The sequence below is a fragment of the Varroa destructor genome, unplaced genomic scaffold (genome assembly GCF_002443255.2).
Source record: "Varroa destructor unplaced genomic scaffold, Vdes_3.0 BEIS01000001.1, whole genome shotgun sequence".
Taxonomy (NCBI): Eukaryota; Metazoa; Arthropoda; class Arachnida; order Mesostigmata; family Varroidae; genus Varroa; species Varroa destructor.
In genome coordinates, this window is record NW_019211454.1 from 31,525,222 (window position 1) to 31,551,884 (window position 26,663).

Consider the following 26,663-nt stretch of genomic DNA (forward strand, 5'->3'; position numbering starts at 1 on the left):
GTTTAGAAACGGCCTTAACCCAATTTACCTTGACAACGGCATATGCTGAATGTTTCCCTAAGCCTTTACGTTTCACGCCAATTCAATTCGATTTAAAAGAGGCCTATTTAGCAAATCAAGGGTTAATGGACTTTAAAAACGGCCCCTCCTTCAAGTGTTCTCACCTTAAGTAACAGGTACTCCAAGGAGCCTTCGTCGAACGATTTCACTTCCCCAGCAAAATTTGATCAACTTTGACATCATTTAATATAGATTTAGGTACAATATAGAACTAATATATATTATTAGTACTTCTAGTGATGAGTCACTTTACAGCCGAAGTATTTTTGCTTCATCGTTAGGACTCGATAACGTTTCCAACCGATATATTTGGTTTAAAATAATTAGATCTCTCTAGATCAATTATAACCCTGCTCACTGCCATCTCGTTTGCCTCACGCCATAATATGGGGCAGTTAGGAGTGGTATTTATGACAACAATTAAAACGATGCAGAGAAATATATAAAGGTACATTACATTTTTTAAGCCAGAAGTATTATCAATAAATTTGCTGCGAAGGCCTTAGCTACCTATGGAGACAAAAGCCATCTTGTTTAGCAATCCCACTAACTCGATTCAAGTATTCAAAGACAGTAGCAACGGAAGCAACAAAGTCCGTATGATCCATGTTACTGTATCTTCTAAAAAGAGCTATCACTAACGATTTTTCAAACTGTATCTAACAGGTGCAGCATATTTATATGAAGCGAACATACACTAACAATACTATAAGAAAAACATACGTGCGATTTGTATAGTGATATATATATCACAATTGCCATACCAGAATGTCCAGGCTATACTGACTAGTTCAATTACTCCAGTCAGACCAATTATTTCATTGGTCATATTCACTGACAGCTCGGCGCAACTCCGCAGAAAGAAGAACCGAACGACAGCGATTCCAAGGAAAAATGAGGGCCTGCTTGCGCCGGTGGCCAGAAAGACTAGGGGCCTTTAAATCTCCGGTCACGTGGTACGTGCAATGTTCGTTTACCCTTTTCTATTTAGCTAGATGCCTGGCATACCGGTACCTGGGCAAACCACCTGTTTGCCATCATTTGGAATGTCTGGAATGCGGCACCAGCTGCTTACCGTTTTGCCCATCAACTCTTACCTTGGTGCTTACTAGGGGCAAGCTTTGTAGGAGTTACTCCTACCGTTTAATAACATTGGAAAAATGATCACAGTTAAATCTTGATACGAACTGCCTTCGATATAACGTCAGCGTAGCAATGTCTTCAACGAATTATGTACAACGGGTATTAGCGCAAATTATTCTTTATCTAATAAAGGCCTTAACAGACATTATACGCCGGCCAAAGCATTTTGTGATCTCTCTGTGAAACATGCAACAAAGCTACGGAAGATAAGAAAAGAAATAGAAGAAAGACATAAAATAGATCCATAATTACTGATCAACAGATACTAGCATCAGTGAGGAAACTAATGTTAGGTTTGAAATGCATTCTGCAAGTAATATTTAATATCCTCTGTATTAATTTTTATGTAATTAGTACTTAATATCTGAAAAGTCGAAAGCTAGTTACAAATTGAGTACACGGTACTAACAAAAAGGATCGAAATTTGTCAAAACATAGGTAACGAAATTATGAAAATGTCATAACCCCATAGACAATACATTAGCTATGGCTAATGTATTGTTATCTTATCCATAAGGATAAGAGTCATTCGTGTCCGTTGTGTTACTCAATACTGGACCAATAAAGCATTTAAAAATACGGAGATTTTTAAACCTGGACATCAGAGTAAAGGTTTGTATATTGTAGACGCAAGCACACTTTCAGTGTAGGAAACCCAAAAACGCAAGGGTCGGTCAATCGTATCGACTATATGTTTCATACCTCACGTACAGGTAGAATAGCATGACATAATCTGTTTTTCTCAACTTAAGTCAAGGATAGTCTACGGTAAAGTCCACTCAGAAACGACGTGGCAAGTCATCAAGTTTTGCCGAACCTGCAGCTATTACCGTCTAGTTAGTCAGCTAGTACCATCAATGCACAGGCTTATAGTTAGGAATAACTAAAAGAAGCTAAGGAGTGCAGTTTTACTCGTCTAGCAGGGGCCAATAACGTGCGTCCGCTCAGCTGATCAGTTCTGTTGTTTGTTATTGTTTAATTAAGTAGATGATGACATTCAATGCTTTAATGCAGAGCGAAAACATTGTCTGTAATGGACGTGTTATAGGGGCATCTCACTTCTACACACACACGGCCCAACTCTTTTGGCAGTCTATTGCCATGTACTTGTTATTGTTTTTGCTTTGCTTTATTTTACTCCCTGTCGATATTTGACGTATGTAATAAATCACGTCGTACGTAGTTTAACTAGTTATCATCTTAATTTATTGACATTTCAAATGAGCAAAATTATTGAAATAAAAAATAAATACAAAGTCGCAGTTATTTTTGTCTGCACCCACTCCACCCCAATTAGGTAATATATCGTATCGTATTTTATTTCCTAGCATATGTATACTACTCCGCCACTTTGCATTACTTTTTTAAAATATTATAGTTGTCCTTTAAGCACTCTATGGACTGATGTATTTACGGCTTTCATCAGTGCCGCAGGCAATTACACTGTAGTACAGCACAAAGGTTTTTTGAAACTTTCGGTCTTAATTTTTTTTTTTACCAACTAACTCTTATCGACTACTCGAGTTGAATATCGAAAACTTCTTCATTGGCCATTATTGAGAGTGAGTGAAATCTATATTGCTATAAACTATATATATAGCTATAAACTAACAAATTTAGTTTCCGTATAGTCTACCGTGTTTGTGAAACTAACAAATAAGTTTATAAGTGCAACTAGTAATTTCATAGGTAGTCATTGCAAATAATTTTTTGCAAAATTACACGTCGTAAACGATTACCTTTATCTAGCTTATTCTAACAGCACTAGTCGTCTATGCTTGCAGAGGTATCCATTTAGAATAACCGGCGAATGAGCAGGCTAGATGGCAAAGAAGATAATCAGTGGCGAGCTCAGTTAGTCGATGTCAAACCGTGCCTCTTTTTGAGAGTGTACATAGCAAATCATTCACAAAAATATTGCTTATTTTCATATACACTGTGCGTTTTGCAAGCGACCATAATGTACATTCCACAATGACGTATATCACTCAGGTAGAAGTCTCATTTTGGCAAAAGAATATATCCGCCCACATCAGTCCACAATTATCAATGAGCTATGTAGTTATCAACTCTCATTAGTGAGCTAAATATAGGCTGTTTACACAGGCATCTCTCGCTTCCAGTCTTCTGTAGACTTTATTCGCTACTCAGTCACGAAACGTTCTAACTACGAAAACAGATCAAGTCAATGTAATTATAAATACATAGCTTTACCGGGGAGCGCACGGCCAGCATTGGGAACTTCAGTATTCTATAGATAGACTCTCACTTTCTTAGATGATCTTTAATAGATAGTAATAAATAGGCACAGTTATAGAGATACAGCAGTATTGTCCATTGACATACTAACATAAATTCAATTAGAGAAATAAGGATGACCGAAAAATCACGAGCAAACCATGGTAAATAACTAGGCACATAATACATCTTCTTTTTATATTTTCACAATTAGGCTAAGCAAGCCTGGAGTATGGCGAAGAAAAAAGAAATATTGTGATGACAAGTTTGGGCAGATACAAACACGAGCCAATTGCTTTAACATAATTCAATAAACGGACTTATCGTAGGATTTCTAACTGCGCCAGCACCGACGTAACATCGAAAATCAGAGATTATTCACTAATAGTCAAGTAATGCATCGCAAATTGGGCCCGATGGATCGATCTCCTCTGAAGGATTGTTTTCTAGATCCTCAATGTCCTTGAGGAGGTCAGCGGTGTACTCGCATTTCAAAGGATTCCTGACACCATGAATGCTACAGTCATGTCTGACGGGACATCTGCTCATGACAAAAAAAAAACGTGCACATTAGGATGAAACTTTCTCTACTTGCGTGTTCGAATTCTAGACAGTTAACATTTTTGTTAATAGAATCAAACCTTATTTTCGACATATATTTAATAAAGATAGCAATAATGGACCACTATAATGAATGTTAATTAGAATACAATATAAATATATGATATAACACGCATTAAAGCCCGTCAGTTAACCACATTTCGTAAGCAATATCCTCCTTGACAGCCCTGGACACGACTTTGAGCATCCAAATTCTATGACGAGTGCTTTACGAACATGCTACATCTTGGCAGTAATTGTCCTTATTTTAACAGCCTATCTCTTACATGCATACCAACATGTAGCTGATATCTTGCTGCCATCTGAAGCTCAAAATTTAGCCCAACTCTGACCCTAAAGACATTTCCTGTTCACTTACGTACAAACCACTGCCCCGCATTAGCTTTACCTAAAGCCTCGATAGAAGACGCGACATTTAGACGGATTCTTTGAGGGAATACATTCTAAAGATAAAGCACTTCATCATCTTTAAGCAGCAAATGCATCCCGTTTGTGCAGTCCACATTCTAAGCAGCTATTTCGTATTTCATCTTTTCCAAGCGGAATACATATTTAACATTAAAAACGAACATAGACTAACGTTTATATTGCAGTACTAACTATACCCAGACATAGCGACAGCAACTTCGGAGTTAGGCGTAGGTGAGTGCTGATATAGATCAAACTGACCCTTATTAATTAAACGCAGCACAAACCCTATGAATGATCTATGACGATTAATTTTGTTCTCTTTGATATTATTTTATCAAATAGGAAAAAATCGTTGAATTACTATAGTTATCTTAGATTTCTAATCCTAAAAGACTGGTCAACATAGTACTTGCCTCCCACATGCAATGTTGCATATGGCCATCGGGCTCTGATATAGAGAGTCGAGGGCAGCCCAGAGACAAAGATAGTCATTCGAATCTTTTAACTTCTCTGAACTAACCGAACGAACGACTTTCCCCTGGAACCGCAAAGTTCCGAGTATCACATTGATATCTTCCACGTCTAACTCGACCTTCGAAATCCCTGCAAGTGAAACAAGCGTCGTTAAGTATTGCTTACATATGAACAATTATTAAACTAAGCTGGTATGTATTCCATTTTTCTTACCTATCCATAGTACTCTTTCTCTGAAGAAAAGCTTTCTACCAAAAACTGCTCTTCATCAGAGGGGATGGAATGTAAAACCGAGTTGAGCGCCAAACTGAATTTTCAAATAGAGTAAGAGCTTGCTTTATCCGTTCCTTCAGGAAGTCTGTTAACATAATACTAGCTCCTTTTGAATGCATATTTTGATAAAGCTAATTGGCGTGTAAGTTGACCTGATGTTTTAGAATTTCGAATGCACACTTACCAAGTTGTTTGATAAAGCTCCAAACCTCCTTTGTGCTTGCGACCGAATTATTCCGCATATTTACCACGTCATCTTGGTACTTCTCCGCAGCATTTTTCCCTTTATGTGCCTGTAATGGTTATATGCTATATAAGGAAGTTTGAAAACTAAATTTCGTAAATTCAGCTTCCAGTGGTAATATACTTATCATATGCATTTCTATCGTGTAGTCTTTATAAAATAAAATATAGCGTTTTTTTTTATTTAATAAAAACACAGATTTATTATGTGTCCGCCGTTAGTCTCTACAATATTTTCTTATCTCTCAGTCAATATATTTATTGTATCTCACCCGACAATTTAAGGGTAGTGTTGAAGAGCTCATCCAGCCAGTTTTAAAGACCCAGATCTTTTTATTGTTAAATACACGCTTAAAAATTTCGTTCGTCATAATCGAAGAGGATATTTTGTTTCGAAGAGGAGGTTTGGAAAATGTCTGGCTGCAAAAAACCTCCCACCTCAGAACTAGCGGGACTGCTTTAACGGCTCTTGTCATGTGTGTTTTGGTATCATCGTGGAGAACGTTAACTGCATTGTTTATCAGACCTCTTCAATTAGGTAGTCTCATTCACTTGATGCAACCAAGGCGTTATGGTTCTTAGCTATTGCATTGTTTGTTTTCGTCAAACATTTTGTAGCGTGTGAGTTCTTCCAGTCTTATCAAACACAGATCAGGGTCTCTCTAAAACGGAAATCCTGCTTAACTATGGGCCAGAATACCCATTCCTTTCTCTGCTTCACGTCAACATAGAGGTACACATTGCATGGCACTCGTAATCATTCTGAGCAAGATTTTTTCATTATGGCTACGTGTTGCTGGTGCCAGGCCAATAAAAAGCTTTTATAAATATAATAATAAATAATAAAAATGTTTTTCCGTGTTCTGCGCTCATTATATGGAACAACCAAGGTCTTAATTTTTAAGCAAATTCCTCTGATTCAATATGTATGTCGATGGCCTTATGACTGCAATTCGTCTTCGAGGCCAATTCAGGAGCTGTTTTCTGGCCGTTTTCCTTTGAAAATGGCTTTTGCTCTCCACCTGCCTCGGATAATCATTATTAAATCTCGCAAATCACCTTCGAGTAGTTCTCACAGAGACAAAACTTTTATTTGTGGCATAGATATTTTTTTGCAGTTTTTTGATTTTGGCAATGAGAAAACTAGAGTAGGTTTCGAAAATGTACTTTTTTTTTTTATCAGGTACGTTTATTCCTGGAGCCAAGAAGGACGACCATTATTTGTGGTCTAATGTTTGATATTTGACCTGATATTTGATCAACGTTAGAAATACGTCGATAAAGAATGCGGTGACATATGGAGAATCCTGATCTCTCCGTAACGTCAGCGATTACTGGTTTGCCCTGCAGACGTCGAAGCTGCTGCAAATCTGTAGCTAGTAAATGTCGACCTTTACAGAAGGAATGAAAAAGCATGCCATTTTATTCGAACTACCTTAGCTATTGCAGGGTCATTTTAAAACTGAGCGTTCTAAGCGCTGGCTTACTTTTCCATGATAGCATTTTTCAATTAATTCAAGGTCAATCGGCTCTACTGCTTAGAAACTCGTTTTTAATATATATATTATTATTGTCCCAAATAACAATTTCATATTGACGTTTGCCGAATAACATAAATTATTACAGAATTAACTTTCGTGTCGTCTTTCTAGTAACACTATTAAAGTATTAATACTGTCGTTTTCACTTGCACAGTTAACAGACACTAAAAGAAGATAAGTAGATAATGATACGTTTGTCAATCACAAAAAGCGTGTAGCGAATACACACAGAACAGGACCCTCTAGCAGTAAACGTCGTAGGATAGACTGGAATTGGCATTTAACCATCTGAATGTAGACACAGCTATTAAACATAGATGAAGCGTCTTTAATGGCGCGTCGAAAGATTCAATTCAAATTAGTTAAGCCACTGTCGGCGCTGTCAAGCTACAACCAGCGTAGTCATACTAATAAACATCTACTAGCGATACATATTTAAAAAAAAAAATTTTAGCGTGATGTAGGTCATTCTTACAGAGTGACTTAACAACTACTACCGCCATAATCGGCTTACCAACATGCCTGTTCTTTCTAGCATCCATATTTATGTACTACAATACTTTCGATTTCAGTCAAGTCTGTTGAGTAGCAGCTGAAAGCAATTTTTCTCAATTTCAGATCGAATCGAACGATATGAAATCATCGCCTCCCACGCGTGAATGCGCATGTGTCATCACAGATTGACAACCTCTTTTGACGAGTTCAGTGCCCATAATGCCGACTATCACCCGTTGAGTGTTAAAGTTGCCATGGTAATCCGTGTGCTAAGCAACGCACACGATTGTCACATGAGATCTCCACCGATACGAAACCCAATTTGTGTGATTTGCTTTGCTCAGATTGAAGACAGAAAACGCCTCACAGACAAAAAAAGGAGGCGTTCATCGACTTTCATGCTTTATAAATGCAACAACCAAGCTATCAAGTTTTTTTCAAAAATTTTATCCGCCATACGATAACATGACAAGTGCAGTTTTTTCATGTAAACGCACATATAATTTCAGTTACAACGGAAACTTGTGTGTTTCGTTTGACTCAGGACGCTTCAGCACTACTAGAAACTTAAGAGCTAATTCACTAAATAAACTCACTAGAAATCTATAGCATTGCTGCTGTAGAATCTCCACAAACTCGGACTCGAACTCCTGGCCAGAGTACCAGGCGCCGCCAGTTACTGACCTGTCAGGCTCCAATTCGTATAGCATATACAACCTCTTCTTTGAAGCCGACACGGACTTAACGACTTTAATCAGCTTCTTAGCTGGCGACAGAAAATGAACAGATGAATGAAAATTAAAAAAAGGGTAATAGGGACCCGTAGTTTTTTCTAATTATAGTTAACAGAAGATTAACTCCATTTTATACTCCATTTATAAAACAATTTGACAAAACAAATGTATAAGCACGCTGCTTTATTTTCACTAAGATAAAGCATACAAAATAAGGCTTACTTTCGAGGTTCTTGAGGACTTTATTAAGTTGAGGGAGAACCAGGCCTGAAAACGAGCGGATATCTCGAACCCAAATTCCTTTGTTGCCAGCTCGTTCGATCACTTGAAACACAACACGCTCGTCTTTGTCACAGCCTTTTGTCCTGTCCTGATTCACATATCTTGAAAATAACAAATAGAAAAACCACCGAGTGACAACGTATAACGGCGCGCACTATCTGCGCTTGGATGTAATTAAGTAATTTATCCTACTCAATCACTAATAATAGTAATAACAGTAAGATAAATTCATGAGATTGAAACTCTGAGTCAATCGTGCAGCGTATACTGTGTCAAATATCCTCAATAAGACGAAAAACAAATGCCGTTACAGCTAGCCTAATGAGCTAATTATTCCTATTTCGCAGAACTATGCCTTATATTTTGAAGCCGTTCATGCGTGTACGGGTTACGCCGCCAGAAGTACGATTAAAAAACTCAAAAGATAATACTATAGAAACTTTGCACCTCTGCAGGCCATGGCCAGTGCTTATTGCTGCGTCCCGGGATAATTAATTGAATGTAAAGCAGATACTAAAGATATATTCTATTGGTGCTAATCGATTATGCTGTATGATCTCATCTGAATACTGCCATAGGTTACTGTTCACAGAAGATTTATGTATACATCCACGTGGCCAAAGCGGAATAGCCTGAGGCAGTTATTTTAGTTTATCCTCTGAAAGGTTCGAGTGACTTCCACCAACTCGATCACCATAAGGACCGAAATATTTTGCACTCTGACCCTACTATAGCAATGCACTTATTAGCTCTAAGGGTATGTTCATGCCTAGCTGATTCATATGAATACCATTGCATAACGGTCTCTCTCGAAGGAGCTAGGCGCTTCATTCTAAAGCTCCCTACCAACGTTACACACGCGAAATTGAAATTCGGAAAAAATACAGCCGTAATAAGAGGCTATGGCTACCTCCTAGACCAACAATTAATCCGGTGGCTATGCAATCAATCTTCAAGTTACATGCCACATAAAACAGTGCACCCTTACCTGATAATGGCTAGTCAATGGCCAGGCTAAAGTTTTTTTTCCCGAAATAGATCAGTTCTGACCCAATTTAAGTGATTTAATGAATGGCAGACTATTGCAATGATCAACCGTCATGTTAGTTCAAACCGATTATAATTATTCTTCTCAATTTTTATCATGTGTACAGAAATCTGTACACATGTGTGCGAGCTTGGGGCGCTATTGCTGACTGCTAGTCATTATTTTCGTATGCATATCAAATTCAAATAGAACATTTTTTAGCAAGTTTTAAACCTGGCTAAGCCTATAAACGTCATCTCTCGCTAATAAGAACTTCCGTGCAGTAGCTTGGAGAACAGAGCTTCTGACTATATCGGAGAGAGTTAAAATCCAAAACTAACAACATGTCTAATGCGAATAATAATAAATATGCAAAAAACATCATGGTTATGCACGTTGAAAATCACCTACTACGTTTGACCAAATTCATAATTTAAAGCAAAGCATCCGTGGGTCCTTCAGTTACATCTTTACTCTAAATTATGACAGTGAAACAGGTAAAATTTTCTAAATTTAAAAACGCCAAAATTTACACAATAACGACACATTACAATCATCGCATTAGAACCGAGCATCTTCAAATCTAAAAAGTCACCTATAAACAAGTGTTCCACCCTGTTTAAGAATCTCAATTTTGCCTTTAGAGAGAAGTTTGTTGATTGCATTTACACGTTGAGCCGGAGTTACGTTTGGCATTGCCACCTGTAACGATAGAAAGATACAGAATCTATTAGGCTAAAAAATACTCTTACAATAGAACCTATAAACAATAAAAAAAATTCGAAGTAGAAAGCCACCTTTTGAAGTGTCGACAAATATTCTTAGGTCCATAAAACAGAGGTTTACATTTATTTTAGGAGACTTTTTTAACATTGAACTTTTAGCTAACTAATGAGAAATCAGCAGAGAATCTGCTAAACTCATGTGAGGTTCGTGCGGTGTGTCACTTTTCTAGTATATACAATTACTCCTCATAAGTTTTCATTTCAGGTCTATACATCTTATACGTTTGAGGGCAGAGCCAAATTGATCTTATAGTTATATGGAAATAGTTAAGCTATTTTACTTTTTAAATCGACCAGACCTATTGAGTAGGGTGTTTGTTTGGTTCAGCTGCGTGGCTTCCTATTTCGGTGACATTCTCGTTGACAACGAACTCAATCGAGCTAACGATATATGTCCAATGAGTTCAGTCGAGTAAGGTTTGGCGAGCCTTAAGAAATATTGAGCCAACTAGTGCCCGCTACAGGTCGCTAATAATAAATTCACTCAATTCTACAACGGCTATTGGCGTGGCGAACAAATAGTTTGTGGAACCAAAATAAAATAATTGTTCACGCCGGCTTCAGAAGGTGTTTTTTCAGAGAAGGTAATCTGATTTTTGCCGTGCATATTCCGTTATCAAATTGTTGTTTCCTTTTGACCATTTTTAAACGAAGACATAGACTCTGGCTTCTTTTGTGGCTTAATTGGTTTCTTTTGTTCAGGTAAGTTCTTCTTTTTTTGCATGTTGGTATGTCAATATCGACAGCCATGTCCTTGTATTGATCAAATACTGTTGGTCACATGTAATATATCCTGGTCTATCACATAGACAGTTCTTTGATAAAAAGGTATTCGCAAAGAAAGCCACAGAGTAGAAACGCGGTATACTCAGGCTGCTATCTAGGCTTTCCTGCTTCTCATATGTTTGTATATGGGCCGTTTAGACGTCGACGTGTCTAGTATTTGTTCAACTAATGCAGAGCCATCTTTTGCTGCAATCCGTTAGCATGCAGCCTTCTTCATAATATGCTGATATACTTGGAAAACCATATTACCTCCATGGAGTTCTGTAGTTAACTTTAAACCCGTTGGTATTCTAAGTTAATATAATGGCCTATTTGGCTAGTAAAATCAAACAAATGCGAACCGAAGGCTTGTAATCGATACTTCGATTGCTAAATAGGCTGGCCGTTTTTGAAATGAAGCCTCTCTTAATAAAATTTAAATATCCTGCAAACACATTGTTATGAAGACGCATTGCATAAGGATAACCTATACATCTTACCTAATAATCCAGCGCCGTCGTTTGCACACATTTGATTATCATTTCACACTTCTACACGAAAATTTTAAACCTGATAAACACTGACGAGATTACTGCCTTAATTTTAACAACGAACGGCCAGACAGAAGAGGCGGTCGTGCTTTTAAAAAAAATGTTATCTGCAAATAGACCGCATTATATAGTATCCCATTACATTCAGAGGAACTCCATACGCACAGAGTCATTATGCTGTAAAACACAGTAGATGGACAGATAAGTACAAATTAATTATTTTAACATGCTTATTAAACTATTACCAAAAAATAAGTCAACTACTATACTACTACGAACAAAAAAAAATTACCAGAAGCAGTCTAACATAAATTGGGCAAAACATGAACATACAAAGCTTCTCTTAGAAAAGGAACATATACCTCAAATTGTAGCTGACAGCACTACCTGTAAGCAGTACTCAAACATAGTATGTTTACATATTATTTTTGTATTATATACAAACAGGTAGGTACATTTTTTTTCGTTCAGGATAAGCTACTATTTTTTCCTTGTTAGTAAAAATAGTATTATTGAACGCGTTTACTGAAGGGACAACTACCGAGTACGATAATAGAGTTCAAACTATATATTATAATTTGCTCATTTCCGCCTCATCCATACAAGGTGATTTTCTTACTAATAAGGGTGCTCGGTAGCTTTCTACTGAACACAAAACTGTCCTATGAGAAGGTAGAGATAGAATGGTGGAACAGACTTATATTAGAATATTTTTTCGCTCGTAATGGTGGATCACCTCAACACTCCTCGAATATCTTCAAACTAGGACATAATAATAGTTGGGCGTTTTCTGAACCAAAATTCGCAATTCTATGCTTGGACGGAGGTTTGGAAAGAAGAAAATCTATAAACGAATAATGCCATTAACATTGAATAGCTCCAAATAGGTATACAAAGGTTTTCTGTAAAATTTCTTCTTGTTCTTATCTTATCAAGATGTATCAAATAAATTGAATTAATAACCTCTTGCACCAAATTGCCATCGACAATAACTTCCACGCCATTCGAAGCTTATACGACAGGCTGAAACCACAGTTGTGTAATGATATGGCATTGTGGCTTCCATAATTCATTAAAATACGAAGGTAAATGCATGTCTGGAAAAAAAACAGCATCAGGTTGTATTTTATACATTACCACTAAGTCATAGGGCTGCTCACTCTCAGCGGCTTATACAAAATATTATGATGCAAACGGTGCGTAATTTCAGAAATACGACGTTTCATTATTTGTATAGCACACAAAACGCATTTAAAATTTTAAAAAACATCACTTGAATTAGAAATTGACAATGTTTTCTTTTCATTAGGGCTTGAGCTGATATAGTAGAATTAAGAGACTAGTAGCGTTGTTAAATGATACAATTTAAAAATTTAGGTTCCATCTCCAAGAAACTATTTTCGACAAGTGAGTCGTAGGAAAATAATGGAGTTGTTACGGAGTTAAAACCTACAGCGCTAATTATTTGTAAAAATTTTAAATAAAAAAGGACTCTGGTGAGAAGGTTTAACATTTCCAACCTAAATAAATACAATAACAAATAAAAAAACCTAAGTAAATACGCTAACAAATTAGACGATTCATATGTAAGTCAGGTTATAACAGCCATATTTTAGTACCATATAGAACTGAAACAAAATGCATTGTAGTTTAAATCGTATGTAGTAAACCAAACATCAAAATGGGTTTATTATTGAAGAAAATAATCAGATGATGTCAATGCTATGTACATGATTTCAATATAAACTGAAAAAGATGACACGAGTTCGCAATTAAATTGTATGTCCGGTTTAGAACCATTTTATGGGTCCCTACATGTGGTAGGTTAACGCTTTATTAATACACCATCACGGGGGCGGGCCTGCAATTATACGTTACAAACCTTCATAATACTTTCGTTGATTCCCTCTTTTTGGCCCTCAACGAGTTTCATTATAGTCTCCTCGATTTCTTGAGCATTCGTTGCTTCCACAGGTTCCGGCTTTGGAAGGCCCGCATTCATGCCTCCATTTGCCTCAGCAGTCTCTGCAGGCGCCGCGGCTGCCGACGTTCCCGGCTCTTGTTTAATGCGTTTCGTCGGTGGTGGCATATTTAATTAAATTGCAGCTCTACCTGAAATACACAATATTTATATACGATGTAAATGATTATGTCCGAAATGTCTTCTATTAACTTAAGTTTAGTATTATCCAATTAAACATTGACGACGGTATCTGCGGCGGTATTCGAGATTTGCCTTGACCATCACTCTAGCCTATGCCTGCAAAGCACGGGCTTCACTTAATTATCGGAGTAAATAACATAATACTAAATCGAATTATCCAAATTAATTAATATATGCATATTCCGTTCCTTTATAGCAGTTCAAAAAATTCACTTATTATTACAATTATTATTTAAAAATAAAAATAAATCATGACATTTCTTCCATGTTTTCCTTAACGAATTTTTCGTATATATAATCTGTCCACAAAGCATATAGCGTAACAGAAGTTATAGAGGGAGCATATGATAACTGCATCTGCATATTGATATCCAAAGCAATTCTCAAAAATTTACATCAAAACGGCTAAAAGCCGTTTGTAAAAGATATCTCTCCCTGGATAGAGCGACAAACGTATCTGATTGAACTGTCGAAACTTCTCGATCAAAAACCCTTTTCATAGTGATATAGCGAAAACAAACGTTTGCCCGTGAACCAAAAGTGCTAATCTCTCTAATCCCCGTTTTATGTATAAGAACACCATCGTTTCTCGCTACAACTTATTAGCTAAAATTGATCACTCGTAAAGACCCGTGAAGTGACACCTTATAACTAACAAATTATTAGAATAGTATTGGATTATTAAAACGTTGTACAGCTGTCAGGGCACCCACTTTGTCGGGCTACTCAAAATGCACACGGTTTTGGAAATAATAAGGCCGTAGCACTTACAAACTAGCTTCTGCTTACCTTTTTAAATAGTTAAATTGTTTGCGCGTATCTTAACACAACAGAAATGGCACTTTACAAACGATATTTCATTTTAGCACTGTGGTCACTAATTTACTTTTACCTAGACCCAAACATCCTTGTCACTGCAATCGTATGATGCGGAATTTTTCAAGCACTATTTAACTATCTATATGCAAATATCAACCCATTATATTGCATTTCCTCAATAACGCGCACACACCATGTACAAACGACAACACAGCTCTTTGGGAAACAGTACACCACAAATTTTCATCTTCTGTCGCGAACAGAAATTCGATTCTCGTTTACATTTCATATTCACGTTTTGGTCTGCTTTGACCACGTCACAGTACGCTGAATGAAATAGATATATTTAAACGAAATCTCGGGATTTTTTACGGTTGCGTTACGCGACCTGTATTGAATATCAGAAATTCTAGCGTCATTCAATTTGATTGATTTCACCAGTCAGTTCCTAAAGTAACACTTCGTAGAAACATCGATCAACAGTGCTTCACCGATATAACGAAAGCGCGCTGTCCCTTTCACACGTGCGCTCTCAATCAGCTGGTTTATACGACCAAAACAAAGGCTAACAATGAAACTCGTTTATTCTGTCGTAACCCGGAACGAGACACTAACCTTACCGCCAAATTTAAAAAAAGTCCAAATTAATCACTGATAACAGGTAGACGAAAATCTTCGTATAGCCTTAATATCACCACGGTTTAAATACCATCAAGTACCAAAGTTCAAAACGTACCAGCATCGTGATGCGAAACATTTGTTACTCCGCTGGCGAGGCTGAAAATTATCCTCTAAATCGAGGCCATCGTCTGCTAGATGCTTCTGTTGACAAACCCGGTCCTACGCAGGAAGGTACTGACACAGCCAATCACGCACAAGCTTGCAAGTCTTGTTTTAAAGTGATATTGAACTAGCTTCCAAATCAAAACCCAAGAGCACGAGGTCAAGGCATTAGTGGCTGAGCGCCCTAGATGTTCTAGCTGTGAAGTATAGTCTGCAAAATAAATTCGCCCTCGGCCCTTTAAGAACAAAGAAATAATCAGGCAGGCACAGAAAGAACGAGGTACAGTACACTGCATAGGTGCAATAGCGGCAAAGTGGTGACCAACGAAGGGAGAGCGGGCAAGTCGATGAGCTCCTGGTAAACAGACGGCTAGGTGTCTTCGTGGCTGCAGCTGCTGGTGTTTTATGATACGCTGACTTGTCGCTGTTCGTCTGTCGGTTTGTCCCTGTGCGCCCTGGTAGAAGATACCGGAAAAAGCTTGTCGAGTGCCGCTGAGTTACTGCTGGCCACGACCTGTGTGAGGTAAGATGTCGATTTCTCATAGCGTTGTTATTTTAACGTTATCGTTTAATAGAAGATGTTTAGTATTGAATACGTCCAACACCCTGCATGTGAATAGAGTAGCTGATCTAAATATATAAGATTTAAAAAGGCGCTTTAACGGTTACCCGCGATAAATTAAATGTGCAGTACGATGGACTAACAGTTGACCGCGACATAGCAGCAATAATAGATTGAAGCCTATGACGCGCTGCTGTTTTGTAGCAATTTTGAGATCGGTTATGGAGTGCTTCCATCCTAATTATTCAGAAATTAGATACCCGCAGAATTGTCAGTGTGTCTGTGACACTACATATACAGGTGTGAAAGTGCAAAGTGTATTAGTGTAGATGCACTGAAACGCCGGCTCTCCTGTCGAAAACTAGAACGCAGACGTATCCAAAGGCTCACCACATATTTTGCCGTCTACTATCGTCTGCTGACAAATTGATCGAGTGCTGGCTCGAAGCTGCTGGCAGGTATGAATCATCTGTCGTTCTTGCGTCTTCGGATTTATGTTTGTCATCAGCTGAAATCGTCGTTGAGTCAGAGGCTGGCAGTGGTGGTGATGATGAGAATCAGCTCCAAGCTACTTCCCATTGTATCAGTGTGTACTTAGAGCTGATAGAAGAGAGTAAAAGAAACCAGGTAAAACTTGGTTACTTACATGGTTGTTACCTATGTACATTAACTGACCGTTTTAGTTAATTAACAATACTAGTGACCTCACTGAGCGAACTAACACATGCGCATGTGCATTATGAATGAGCCATCCACATTCATGCTTATACGTCTGTCCAAGATTGTAGAATTGTTATGTTAGGCAACAGCAAGTAAAAAGTTATTGTTCGTCCCTGTTTTTTTTTTTATTAACGTGGAGGATAATTTTCGCTGTTACTAATTTTGACGATTTAATTCTGCCAACCGGTGTTCAATACACACGGCATATGAGACTACATGTAAGAACGTAAATGTCAAAAACGATTATGCTAATCATGTGTATACCTCATAAATTCACTGCTATTAATCTGATTAAATGCGTATGGTATTTATAAATACATAACCCGGAAAAATATTCTCCGTTATCGACTAGTCGCGTGTTAATTCAAAGCCATTTCTGCAGCAACTTTAATAACTCTACTCTTTCGCTGCCGTTTTCAGACATCATGGACTGGTTCGAGGGGGGCATCGCTGAGGCGATCTCGGCAGCACAGCATGATGATAAAATTATGACAATTTTTGTGTATGGTAGGTAGCCTTTTAGGCCAATGGCAGACGAAAAAAGATGGCAAGTATTTGGATGGGATTTGGTATGGTATTTGGGATGGTATTTGAATACACATGGGAAAAACAGTACTGGGTTAGTTTGTACGTTGCAGCTTGTTTAGTTCATTTATGTAATGGAGGGCATCACAGTAATGCTCCTATTGTATTGGCGAAAAAAAGATTACCTTCAGTAGATATGCTAGACAGGTGAGTTAGATTATCACGTTATTATTATTATCCTGCTGATATGTTTTGGACACTCTGTTCGGCTGATTAGGTGAAAACCAAGAGTCAGAGCAACTCTCATCAGCTCTGGCAGCACCGTTGCTGGCGCCATTGGTTCCTCGATTAATGGCCCTTCGCTTGAAGCAACCTTCCACTGAGCTAACACAATTTGCCCAGATTTATCCAGTTCTGATTGTACCATCTATCTACCTAATCTGCCCGAAAAGCGGCGTAGCGCTTGAAGTGTTAGCGGGTGTGCAGTCGGCCGATTCTTTACTGGACAAAATTTCAAAGGTGTGTTAAACATGTGTAACTATACGACCATAATAATAATGATAACAAAGAATGTTGCTCTCTGTTGTAACAATAAACCTATTCGAATGTTCTCAATCTTAACAGGCTGAAAATATCATATATATTGATGTGTTTCATAAATACATATGTGTGCCATCATAAATACATAACCTAAGTGGATGCTCTAAGCTACTCTCATAGCTCCCAAGTTCTTGTTATTTTATGTTAGCTAAGTAAATAGATGTGTATGCGCTTTTTTTATTTGTTATTATATTTTATAAATTTGCGTTATTTTTGCCTTCTATGGGCAGGGATTCACTGATAGCGATATTATAGATTGCCAGGAATTTGACAAATAACTTTATAATCCAATAACACAATATCGTAGGTATTGAAAGCTCGAGAGGAACTTGCTACGCAATGTCCAACAGTTTCACCGGCTGGAGAGGTTGTCTCAACGCCGCTCACTTCCGAGATGGATACGGCTGGAGATGGTATGGCCTCAACTGAAGAAAATTCTGTTGAAACTTGCACGGAATTTTCTGTATCAAATGGAGAAGCCACCTCTATGGAAGATAAAGTTAAGAGGTGAGACACGATTGGATTTCGCCGTAATGGCGAGATCTGATGCATTTTAATTAGACTAGCAGGATCTTGTTATTTTCTGTGTCAATACAATTGGTACAACAAAAGAACATAGAGTCGGAAGTTCTTTTATGTTATCGGATGTCATCTGTGACAGAATTGGGACCATCTGTTATTCCGGTGGGGATTCTACCCTAACTAAGTATTGTCCTTCATGTATGGGTTATGAATTTTCAGATAGACAAAAAGGATGCGAACTTTATATAAGGCACTAAAAACTCGTGGTGAATTCGTGATGAAATGATATAGTTCAGTGAACAGAACATTATTATAGATGGGATTGACGGGTGGCGATATTTATTTTACCTCTCAAGACTGAAATTTGTCATCGGACCATATATAATGGGACACAAAGAATTGCTTCGATTGAGAAACCAAATATTTCTAAAGGTTAATTGTCAAAAAAAGGCAGGTGGAAGTAGTGGCGTTTTAGCTTTAAAATTGGATTGGTAAAATATTGTGATTTATTGGCAGTAGTCTTATCGCAAGTACGTAATCTTTTTCTCGTTTATTAAGCATAATTTAGATATCCATTTAGGTTAGCAGATTTTGCAGGCTTATGTTTATAGTGTAGTAATATACTATTTTAAGTCGGCTTTATGTTGGAATTGGAAAAGTGGAGTTATTAGTTCCGATGAGTGTTTGATTTGCATAGCAAATTTTGTTAGTGCAAGCGTTCGAAATTGAATGAAATGTGTTTTGGATCTTTTTGGACGGCTTTTGAAACTCTCCAGTCGCAATCAAATCTCTAAATCATTTCATTACATTTGTATGCAATAAAGCAGTTTACAAATGCGCTTTATATGTGGTATTATAGCGTTTGTTGAAAGACTGGAGATAGAAGGTTGCTTATAAGGAAAATAGAAGGCTTCTGAATCAACGTATACTTTACAACTTTGTGCAGCAGCTTTGTGGAACGCCATCACCTTGTAGTACTATGGTTTGCCAGCAAGCTTTCAAAGTCTAGAAAGTCACATTTTAGTGGAGGTGATTTGTAAACTTAATACCAGGCTTGAGTGTCGGTGTAAGTGTGGCTAATGTTTCTAGAACCCTTAACTGAGAGAGCCTACATTTGGACCGCCATCAACGAAATCAGCCTACAAAAGCGACGCATTATTCACGGCGTACGGAGTTCTGTCTTTCTCCTAGTTCAAGCGAGCATTTTTGAACCTGTCAGATCATCTTCACACGCGAGTTCACGTTTAATTCACATAATGTGCACTGCCGCTAAGCTGAAAACACTTTTCAGTTTAGCGGCAGTTTTTCAGCTTAGATACATCTAAGCTGAAAAAACATCTACCAATTATAGGAAAATACCAGCTAGAACCAAAAGAAATGTATTTTAGTATTCTCCAAGGAAAGCTAGTTTTAATGTTTTGCTAATCTAAATGTCGAATTTTAAGAATATATTAAGCAATAGCAATATGTGCTAAACGGGAAAAACGAACGGTTAAGGTCAAGAACTAAGAAATCTACTTACGATTTAAAAAAAACCGCTACATAACCATCATCTTTTAGACTTGAAACCGTAAACCCCAGATACCATGATTTCCTTAAAAATATTGCTATAATACTATGTAGACCTCACTATTCAGTAGAAGGCGTTCTGATTTGTTATCCATAATCGTGCTTTCCCCCAGAGCACAACGACTTATCGAAGCCGTTCGCCAAGGAAAAGCAGAGGCACAAAAAGCAGAAGAACAACGCAAAGAAATCGAAAGACGTGAGGCTATGAAAAATTTACAGAAAATCCGCAGAGAGATGGAGGATCGCGAAATAAAAAATTTTGTTGAAGAGCGTAACAAGGAACGCGAAGAGGAAAAGAGGTGAATACATTGAAGACAAAATATGATTTTTTATGTATGGATTAAAACATTTAATTTGATTCGATAAATTCTTTTTCGATTAGAGGTATTGGAAATTATTCAATGCTTACCGCTACTGGCATTCCATTTTCTTCGCACAATAAACCATTTTTCTATGGAGTTACCGACCAATGTGTTCACTTGCAAAATAACACAATATAAGCTTCAGACATTTTGATAGGTGTAATTTTTTCTCTTTTGTAGTTGCACTTCAACATATATACTGTAACTATGCAGTTATTTTACAAAAGATAGCTTCCCACTTAAGTGGTGCGTTAACGAAATTTATGGTCGGCATGCAGGTATAAAGCACAACTTCAGGAGCAAATCCGGCAGGACCGGTTAGAACGGCAGCAGAAGTTTGCAGCACATCGAGAACCGGTGAAGGCTGATGAACAAAAAAGACGGAGGGAGGCTCTCGAGAAGCAGGAAGAGACGCAGAGGCTTCGAGCTCAAAATGCTTCGTCAGCAAATATCCTTTTTAGGATGCCTGATGGCAGCACTGTTACTCATTTGTTCGAAGCTGAAACTCCTTTTATCGAGGTTTGTGTTGTCGTATGTAACTTTTACCTGTAAGAAAGCTAATATTTACCATTTTGATGATCCGCTTTTAAGAAAAATTACATACTGACCGTTTTGACTTTAAGTGTATCCCACGACATTATCTGTCTTTAAATTAATATAAGGGCTTCACATATGTATACCTTGTCTTAAAAGTCAGACAAAAATGCGATGACATGCATATGAAACATAATGTTATCATAAGAGGATGTCGATGACGATATTAATCATGTTAAGATTGAATGTCGAAAAAAGACATCTGAATTTCCGAAAATATTAACGTTTAGGAACAAAATTATTTCTTTTAGGTTCGACAATACATCGCAGATGCAAAACGTCTTTCGGGTAGTTTTAATTTGGCACTCAACTTCCCTCGGAAAGTATTCAAACCTGACTGCGATCAGAAGACGCTTCGGGACCTTAGCCTAGCACCTAGCGCAGTTCTTCTTGTTATAGCGGTTAGTTCTTAGTTAATTTGCCATATGCACTTCACGGTTATACATTTCTGTAGTCATTTCGAGATCAAACCGTAGTAAACACACTGTGGACCTAAAAATCACAAATAGCAACAATAATTTTTCTACGTGCAGTTGATCATTTAATTTCCGCACTTGTCGTATCTAAACTCGACGAAAAGTTTTGATACCAATTTAATTGACTTGCGTGGATAGTACGCATCGCCACTATACGGGTCAACTTTAATAAGTGTATATTTTACGAACAAAGCACGAGTATCGTTGCCAAATTTCTATAGACCAATTGTTAGAGAAATTAGAGACTTACTTGACTCAATCTAAGGGAAAGAAAATAACGGATGTTTGAGGAAGAAATACTATAATAATAAAAAACTTTTATATTGCATTATTTTTGCTTATTAGAGGACGCAGCCAGGTCGTGGCGCTGCCGGAGGCGCTGGTGGAGGTGCTGTGACGGCATGGCGGAATATTTGGGATATCATTGTTTTGCCTTTTACCTTAGCCATGGGTTTTTTCACTTCGTTTTTCGCTGCGCTATTTCCTTCAACTACTCCACCGGCTGCTGTCGCAAGTCGTCCACAGCAAGAGGCCTCGATGCCTAATACGCCTCCAGGAGTAGCATCTGCGACGCCTCATGATGCTCCCGGAGCATCCAGGTAAGCTTCACGTTTATGATGCTAACGTCTTTTTACATATTTTTTTTTTCTCTTTATGTAATGCCTCTAAGTTCAACGGATTGTGCTCTTGAAAGTAATTAAATAACATGGTGTCATCCCCGCGACGGTGCAGTGGTAACGTGTTTGCCTACTAAAGGTATAAGATGGGATCGTGTGTGTTTGGATATAAAACTAGGAACATATATATGCACCATGGTGTGAAATAGAAAGGTTAATGACATGTATTTAGACCGTTGCTCCATGTGAAACAGTTCCTTGAAGTGGCTGAGTGTTAAGTTCACTATTGTGGAAGTACGTGCGCTGCATAATTATAATTTCTACATGTATTTATAAATTATTTTATTATACGATAACATATGTAAAAGCCAATTCACATGCCTAATTTGTCAACACGGTACATTTGTGAAGTATCATGCCTGTATGTGCGTTTAACCATGACCAGCTACCTATCCTATCGCAATACTTGAAATCTTTGCGATTTTCAGGGCTCGTGTACCGGGTACTGGTTCATCTCTGCGCCAGCGAAAACCGTACGAACGTAGTGGGAATATCCATCGGTTGAATACAGACAATGATGATTCCGATGAGAACAATACTTGGAACGGCAATTCTACTCAACAGATGTAGATAAGCAATAGTTAATAGATTGCCTTGGACAACATGTGCAACACATAAGCATTTTGCCCCTTCGTAATGTTTCCGATATTTGTCTCTTGCTAGCCAAGCTAGACCGAGTCCAAAAAAAGGAATATTATGACTAAACGGCTTTATTGGGATATAACACGAAAATGCATTGATACATTGGCCACAAATAAGTGGCATGTCTTTGTGTTTTTTACATGCATATTATGGCAGCCGTCTGAACAGGCGAGACGTCCATGCGGACGACTAGAATACATACAAAAAAAGGTAATGGCAAGCACGTTCGTGGTAATCAAGAAGTAGGAAAACAAAGGATATATACTATACCACGGGAGATGCATAAATTCATGGTATATCTGCCATTGACCGGTACACTGTTATGGAAAATTAATAGGGTCTCTACAGTTAGGCAAAATAATAAATTTTCTTACCTCGAGAGAAATGAAAGGTCTAAGTTTAATCGGTAAGATATTTCCGGATTTGAACATATGAACAGCATATAGTAGCCCTTTCGTTTGTTTACTCAATGATTAGGACGAGAATATTATGTTACCATATTCTGGCTGGGAGTGCGTACGTCATTGAGAAACATAATATTTCCTACTCACTTCTGAGCAAACAAGGATATTAACAGTAAACCACAAATGTTTCAGATGAAATAGGTAATTAGTAAACTCTTTCACAGGTGGTTCCTTGTTTGTGATACACGGGGCATTGTTGTTTACTGTATCAGTGCTCCGAATGGACTACCAGAACCTATTAGTAATGGTGGTGCACAACTCGTACGTATAGTGTGTGTGTGTGTATATACATTCACACGGTACGTATGCCGAATTCAGAAAAGAAAAATGTCGAGTACCATATGATAAAATAATGAATTTCAAAACTATATTTAAACGTACAAATTTCTGTGAAGCCTAAACTGGCCCATGACGTAGTACTAAGGCGTTGCTGCCGCGCGACGAATATACTGCTATAGTTTTTACGAGATGTTGTGTTCTTTTTGATCGTAGAGGAGAGCGAGAACATCGAACACTTATGATTATTACTATTGTTATATGAGCTCTCAAAGGATATATATATATCACCATCAGTGAATGCTGGCTTTTTCGTGCCTTTTTTCCACCAATATCGCTAGTAGAGTGTGGCATGTGCAGATAGCGATATTTAACGATTTTGCGCACAGTGATGAAACACAGAAGAATATGGGTAGCGTGGAGAGTCGTGATGGGAACAATCTGTCCTGGTAAATCCCCCTTAAATGACTTTATGATATTCTATGTAACGAGAAAAAAGATTTGAAGAAGACGAACTTTTAAATTAAGCAGTGGTGCTAGGGCTGGTCTCTAGACGATATAAAAAAGGGAGGCTTAAATCAAAAAGCGGAGTACAACAGCGACTGAGAACAGATATTCTCGTAGCACGAGAAAGAGGATACGAAAGTTAAGCTTAATCAGAATAATTTCACCCAAAAAATCTAAGCGAAATAAAGATTTTTTGTTCATAAAGCTTCACTAATTGGTAGCTATTTATTTAGGTATTGGGTATAAAAATACATGTTCACTTAACCAGTAATGTTTAATATATGTTTGCGCTGCATATTTGCGCTATGTAAACATATACACATGTTATATACGACAATAAAATATATACGATGTTTATATAAACATCGTATATAGTTTTTGAACATACCTAGATTTAGGGTCGACGGTGTCAGTTTTAATTAGTGTTCTTAGTCAGTTGAATTAAGACTTTCATGCGTCCAGGACATCTGTCTATTAAAAAACCCGCGTAAAAAGCGGAAGTAAGACTCCTATGTACAATTTTTCGAATAACCTGAGTTTAATGCATCTCTCTGGCTCAGAAATTCAGGCCAGAAAAATCCATGGGTTTACCTAATGACCTTGGACTGATTGTGTTCATCAAAGTGCTATTTCCGTTTATTTAGAATGCTAAGAAAGGGCAGCGATCCGTTGTCAAGAGAAGAAAGTCTTTTGTGTGAAACCACTAGAACTTTAGTCAGCAAATACGCTAGAAGCCTGCCCTTTAATACTTCTTTGTCGACGACATTATTTTGAGCGGCAACGTATGATTCTTTTCACATTCTACAGCACTGGGTTTATGAATTATGAAGCACAAAATGTTCATATTATGCGAATATATATGATTATTAGAACCTGCACTAGTGATTCTCGCCCAAACATATCAATTTCCTTATTTGTAATTTCAATCATTAGTTGCATCTGCTTAATAAAAAATCCTGAGCTTCAGACTCGTTTCTTTGATTAAGAATAAGAAAATCATTATTTAATCAAAGCTCTAGGCAGAGTGAATAGAACAGGTGAAACTGTCACAAATTTACGACGCAGTACATCAGGGTTGAGAAGATCTATTGGAGAGTTACCCGCTATCAACAAAGCAAAAAGCGTGTGTAAAACCTGTATCCCATTTTCACTGTTTTTGTTAATGTCTGTTCGGATTTTACTATTTTGCCGCCCCTACGTTTTATCTGGCCTAACTACTTTTTTATTAATCGTGATTTACTCTTCAGTAATTCAAAATAGGCGCTACTTCGACTTTAATCATATGCCTTGTATGGGTGCCAGTACTCATATCCTATTTTGTCAGGAAATGCACTATAGCTGCATATTTGGTGCTTTTTAATCGTCTTCGTTGCTGTTATGATGAAATCCTATTAAACGTTTTGCATTTTAAAGTTAAGAAAGTCAACAATTGATTTAAAACCATATCCTATTTGGTGTATGGGTCACTTACTTCAGGTTGAGAGAGACCAGGAGTTGGTAATCTTATCATGAACGTATACCCCTTAGATTGGACTGATGCGTTAACAAGGTATGCGCTTCAAATTCCGTCAGCATCACAAGTATAATACAGTTTGTAGAAAAAGGAAAGCTATTATTATATGCCATGCCGTATCAGTATCTACGTTTAGTCTACTGAATTTCTCTAACGATTAAGTACGTATTTGGCACAAAGTATTTTTTAGTTTCCAATCGAAAATTGTGTTCAGTTCCCTTAGCTCAAGACCCCTCACAGCGACTACGGCGTAGAAAGCAATTAAAATCAACCACCACAAAAATTAAAAAAACACGAATATTATGCCGCTATTGACTTCTATTGAACTTTATTCTGAGAAACAATACCATTAGTCTTGTTCTTCATTATTATACAATTATTGCCTTCAACGTGTCGTATATAAACATCTCATTTGTACATTTATGGTACGAAATTAACAAATAAATATATTTTTTTACTATTTGATACCACATGAATTTCGACCACAAGTACTTACTAGATATTAATATAAATTATCGAATAAATTATCGCTCATTGGCTCAGTAAAAATGTACCTCAACTTCACATTAACATTAACGATGACAATAATTTATAGAAGACTTATTTGTGCTTATAGGAGAAGATATCTTACATGAGGTTTTTGGATGACATCCATATTGAATGTAGTTATGATCTAGTAATAATAATCTATGTTACTTGACGACTGTTCTGATGCTGTATACGCTGAATACGAAAGAGGCAATATCTGTTGAATTAAATGAAAACGATATGGCACAAAAACTACTCTTGAGATGGCAAATTATATAACTACACAGTGTAATTCTCTAAACTTGTGTTGGAGTAGTTGTTATTAGTAGCCAGCTAGAGTAGTCGGAAAGTTTTTAAGTTGAGATGCGTTCTTTGTCTCACTACGATGCTTCATATAATGGGTGGCAGTCACTCTGTATCACGCCATACGTAGACCTGAAATACATGTGAACATGAAGCATGAAAATGCGTATCAGACTATGTGTCAGCAAAAAGTATCGAGCACAAGAAAAGTCCACTCACTTTCATGCTCACAAATAAATACAATTGTAATCATAATGACAATATAATATATATCATACCTGTACTCTGATCCAAGTAGTATAGTACCCTGTCGTAATAATATTTTACTTACGGTGAAAATGAGGTTGCCAAAAATGCGAAACTGACTCGAATTATCTTCCTAAAAAAAAGCGGCCCGAAATGAACAAGCTTTCT

At 37.4% G+C, this 26,663-nt stretch overlaps 3 protein-coding genes across 14 annotated transcripts in view; 1 reads left to right on the forward strand and 2 right to left on the reverse strand.

Moving 5' to 3' along the window:
- Nucleotides 1-2,383: 2,383 nt before the first annotated feature.
- On the reverse strand, nucleotides 2,384-15,500 carry Polr3F (RNA polymerase III subunit F). Of its 5 annotated transcripts, none has more exons than XM_086978406.1 (9): nucleotides 15,363-15,464; nucleotides 14,597-14,627; nucleotides 13,526-13,755; nucleotides 10,138-10,244; nucleotides 8,456-8,616; nucleotides 8,096-8,265; nucleotides 5,405-5,513; nucleotides 4,887-5,076; nucleotides 2,384-3,982 (listed from the first exon to the last, which is right to left on the reverse strand). In XM_086978406.1, exons 3-9 carry the CDS (start codon nucleotides 13,730-13,732, stop codon nucleotides 3,823-3,825), a joined length of 1,104 nt encoding a protein of 367 aa, XP_086834532.1. In that variant the 5' UTR covers nucleotides 13,733-13,755; nucleotides 14,597-14,627; nucleotides 15,363-15,464; the 3' UTR covers nucleotides 2,384-3,822. The 5 variants fall into 5 exon arrangements, with proteins under 5 accessions (XP_086834532.1, XP_022646130.1, XP_022646141.1 ...); XM_022790395.2 differs by lacking the exon at nucleotides 15,363-15,464 and adding an exon at nucleotides 14,820-15,234; XM_022790406.2 differs by lacking the exon at nucleotides 14,597-14,627 and having other exon boundaries at nucleotides 15,363-15,500.
- Nucleotides 15,501-15,790: 290 nt separating this feature from the next.
- LOC111243952 (UBX domain-containing protein 4-like) lies at nucleotides 15,791-24,119 on the forward strand. 2 transcript variants are annotated; one of them, XM_022790351.2, is made up of 9 exons: nucleotides 15,791-15,932; nucleotides 17,112-17,198; nucleotides 17,494-17,735; nucleotides 18,124-18,323; nucleotides 20,021-20,206; nucleotides 20,548-20,788; nucleotides 21,115-21,264; nucleotides 21,685-21,938; nucleotides 22,445-24,119. In XM_022790351.2, the coding sequence occupies exons 2-9, from the start codon at nucleotides 17,117-17,119 to the stop codon at nucleotides 22,584-22,586; spliced, it is 1,497 nt and encodes a 498-aa protein (XP_022646086.1). In that variant the 5' UTR covers nucleotides 15,791-15,932; nucleotides 17,112-17,116; the 3' UTR covers nucleotides 22,587-24,119. The 2 variants fall into 2 exon arrangements, with proteins under 2 accessions (XP_022646086.1, XP_022646096.1); XM_022790361.2 differs by lacking the exon at nucleotides 15,791-15,932 and adding an exon at nucleotides 16,217-16,598.
- A 1,599-nt stretch (nucleotides 24,120-25,718) lies between these two features.
- The window catches only part of Nep1 (M13 family metallopeptidase neprilysin 1), a 150,862-nt gene continuing 149,917 nt past the window's right edge, over nucleotides 25,719-26,663 (reverse strand). For 6 of the 7 annotated variants that reach the window (XM_086978401.1, XM_086978397.1, XM_022788350.2 and 3 more), the window contains one exon: nucleotides 25,719-26,381. The gene's annotated coding sequence lies outside the window, so the exon portion shown is untranslated. Of the gene's footprint in view, nucleotides 26,382-26,580; nucleotides 26,629-26,663 lie in introns of all 7 variants that reach the window. The other variant, XM_086978396.1, reaches the window with a different exon arrangement.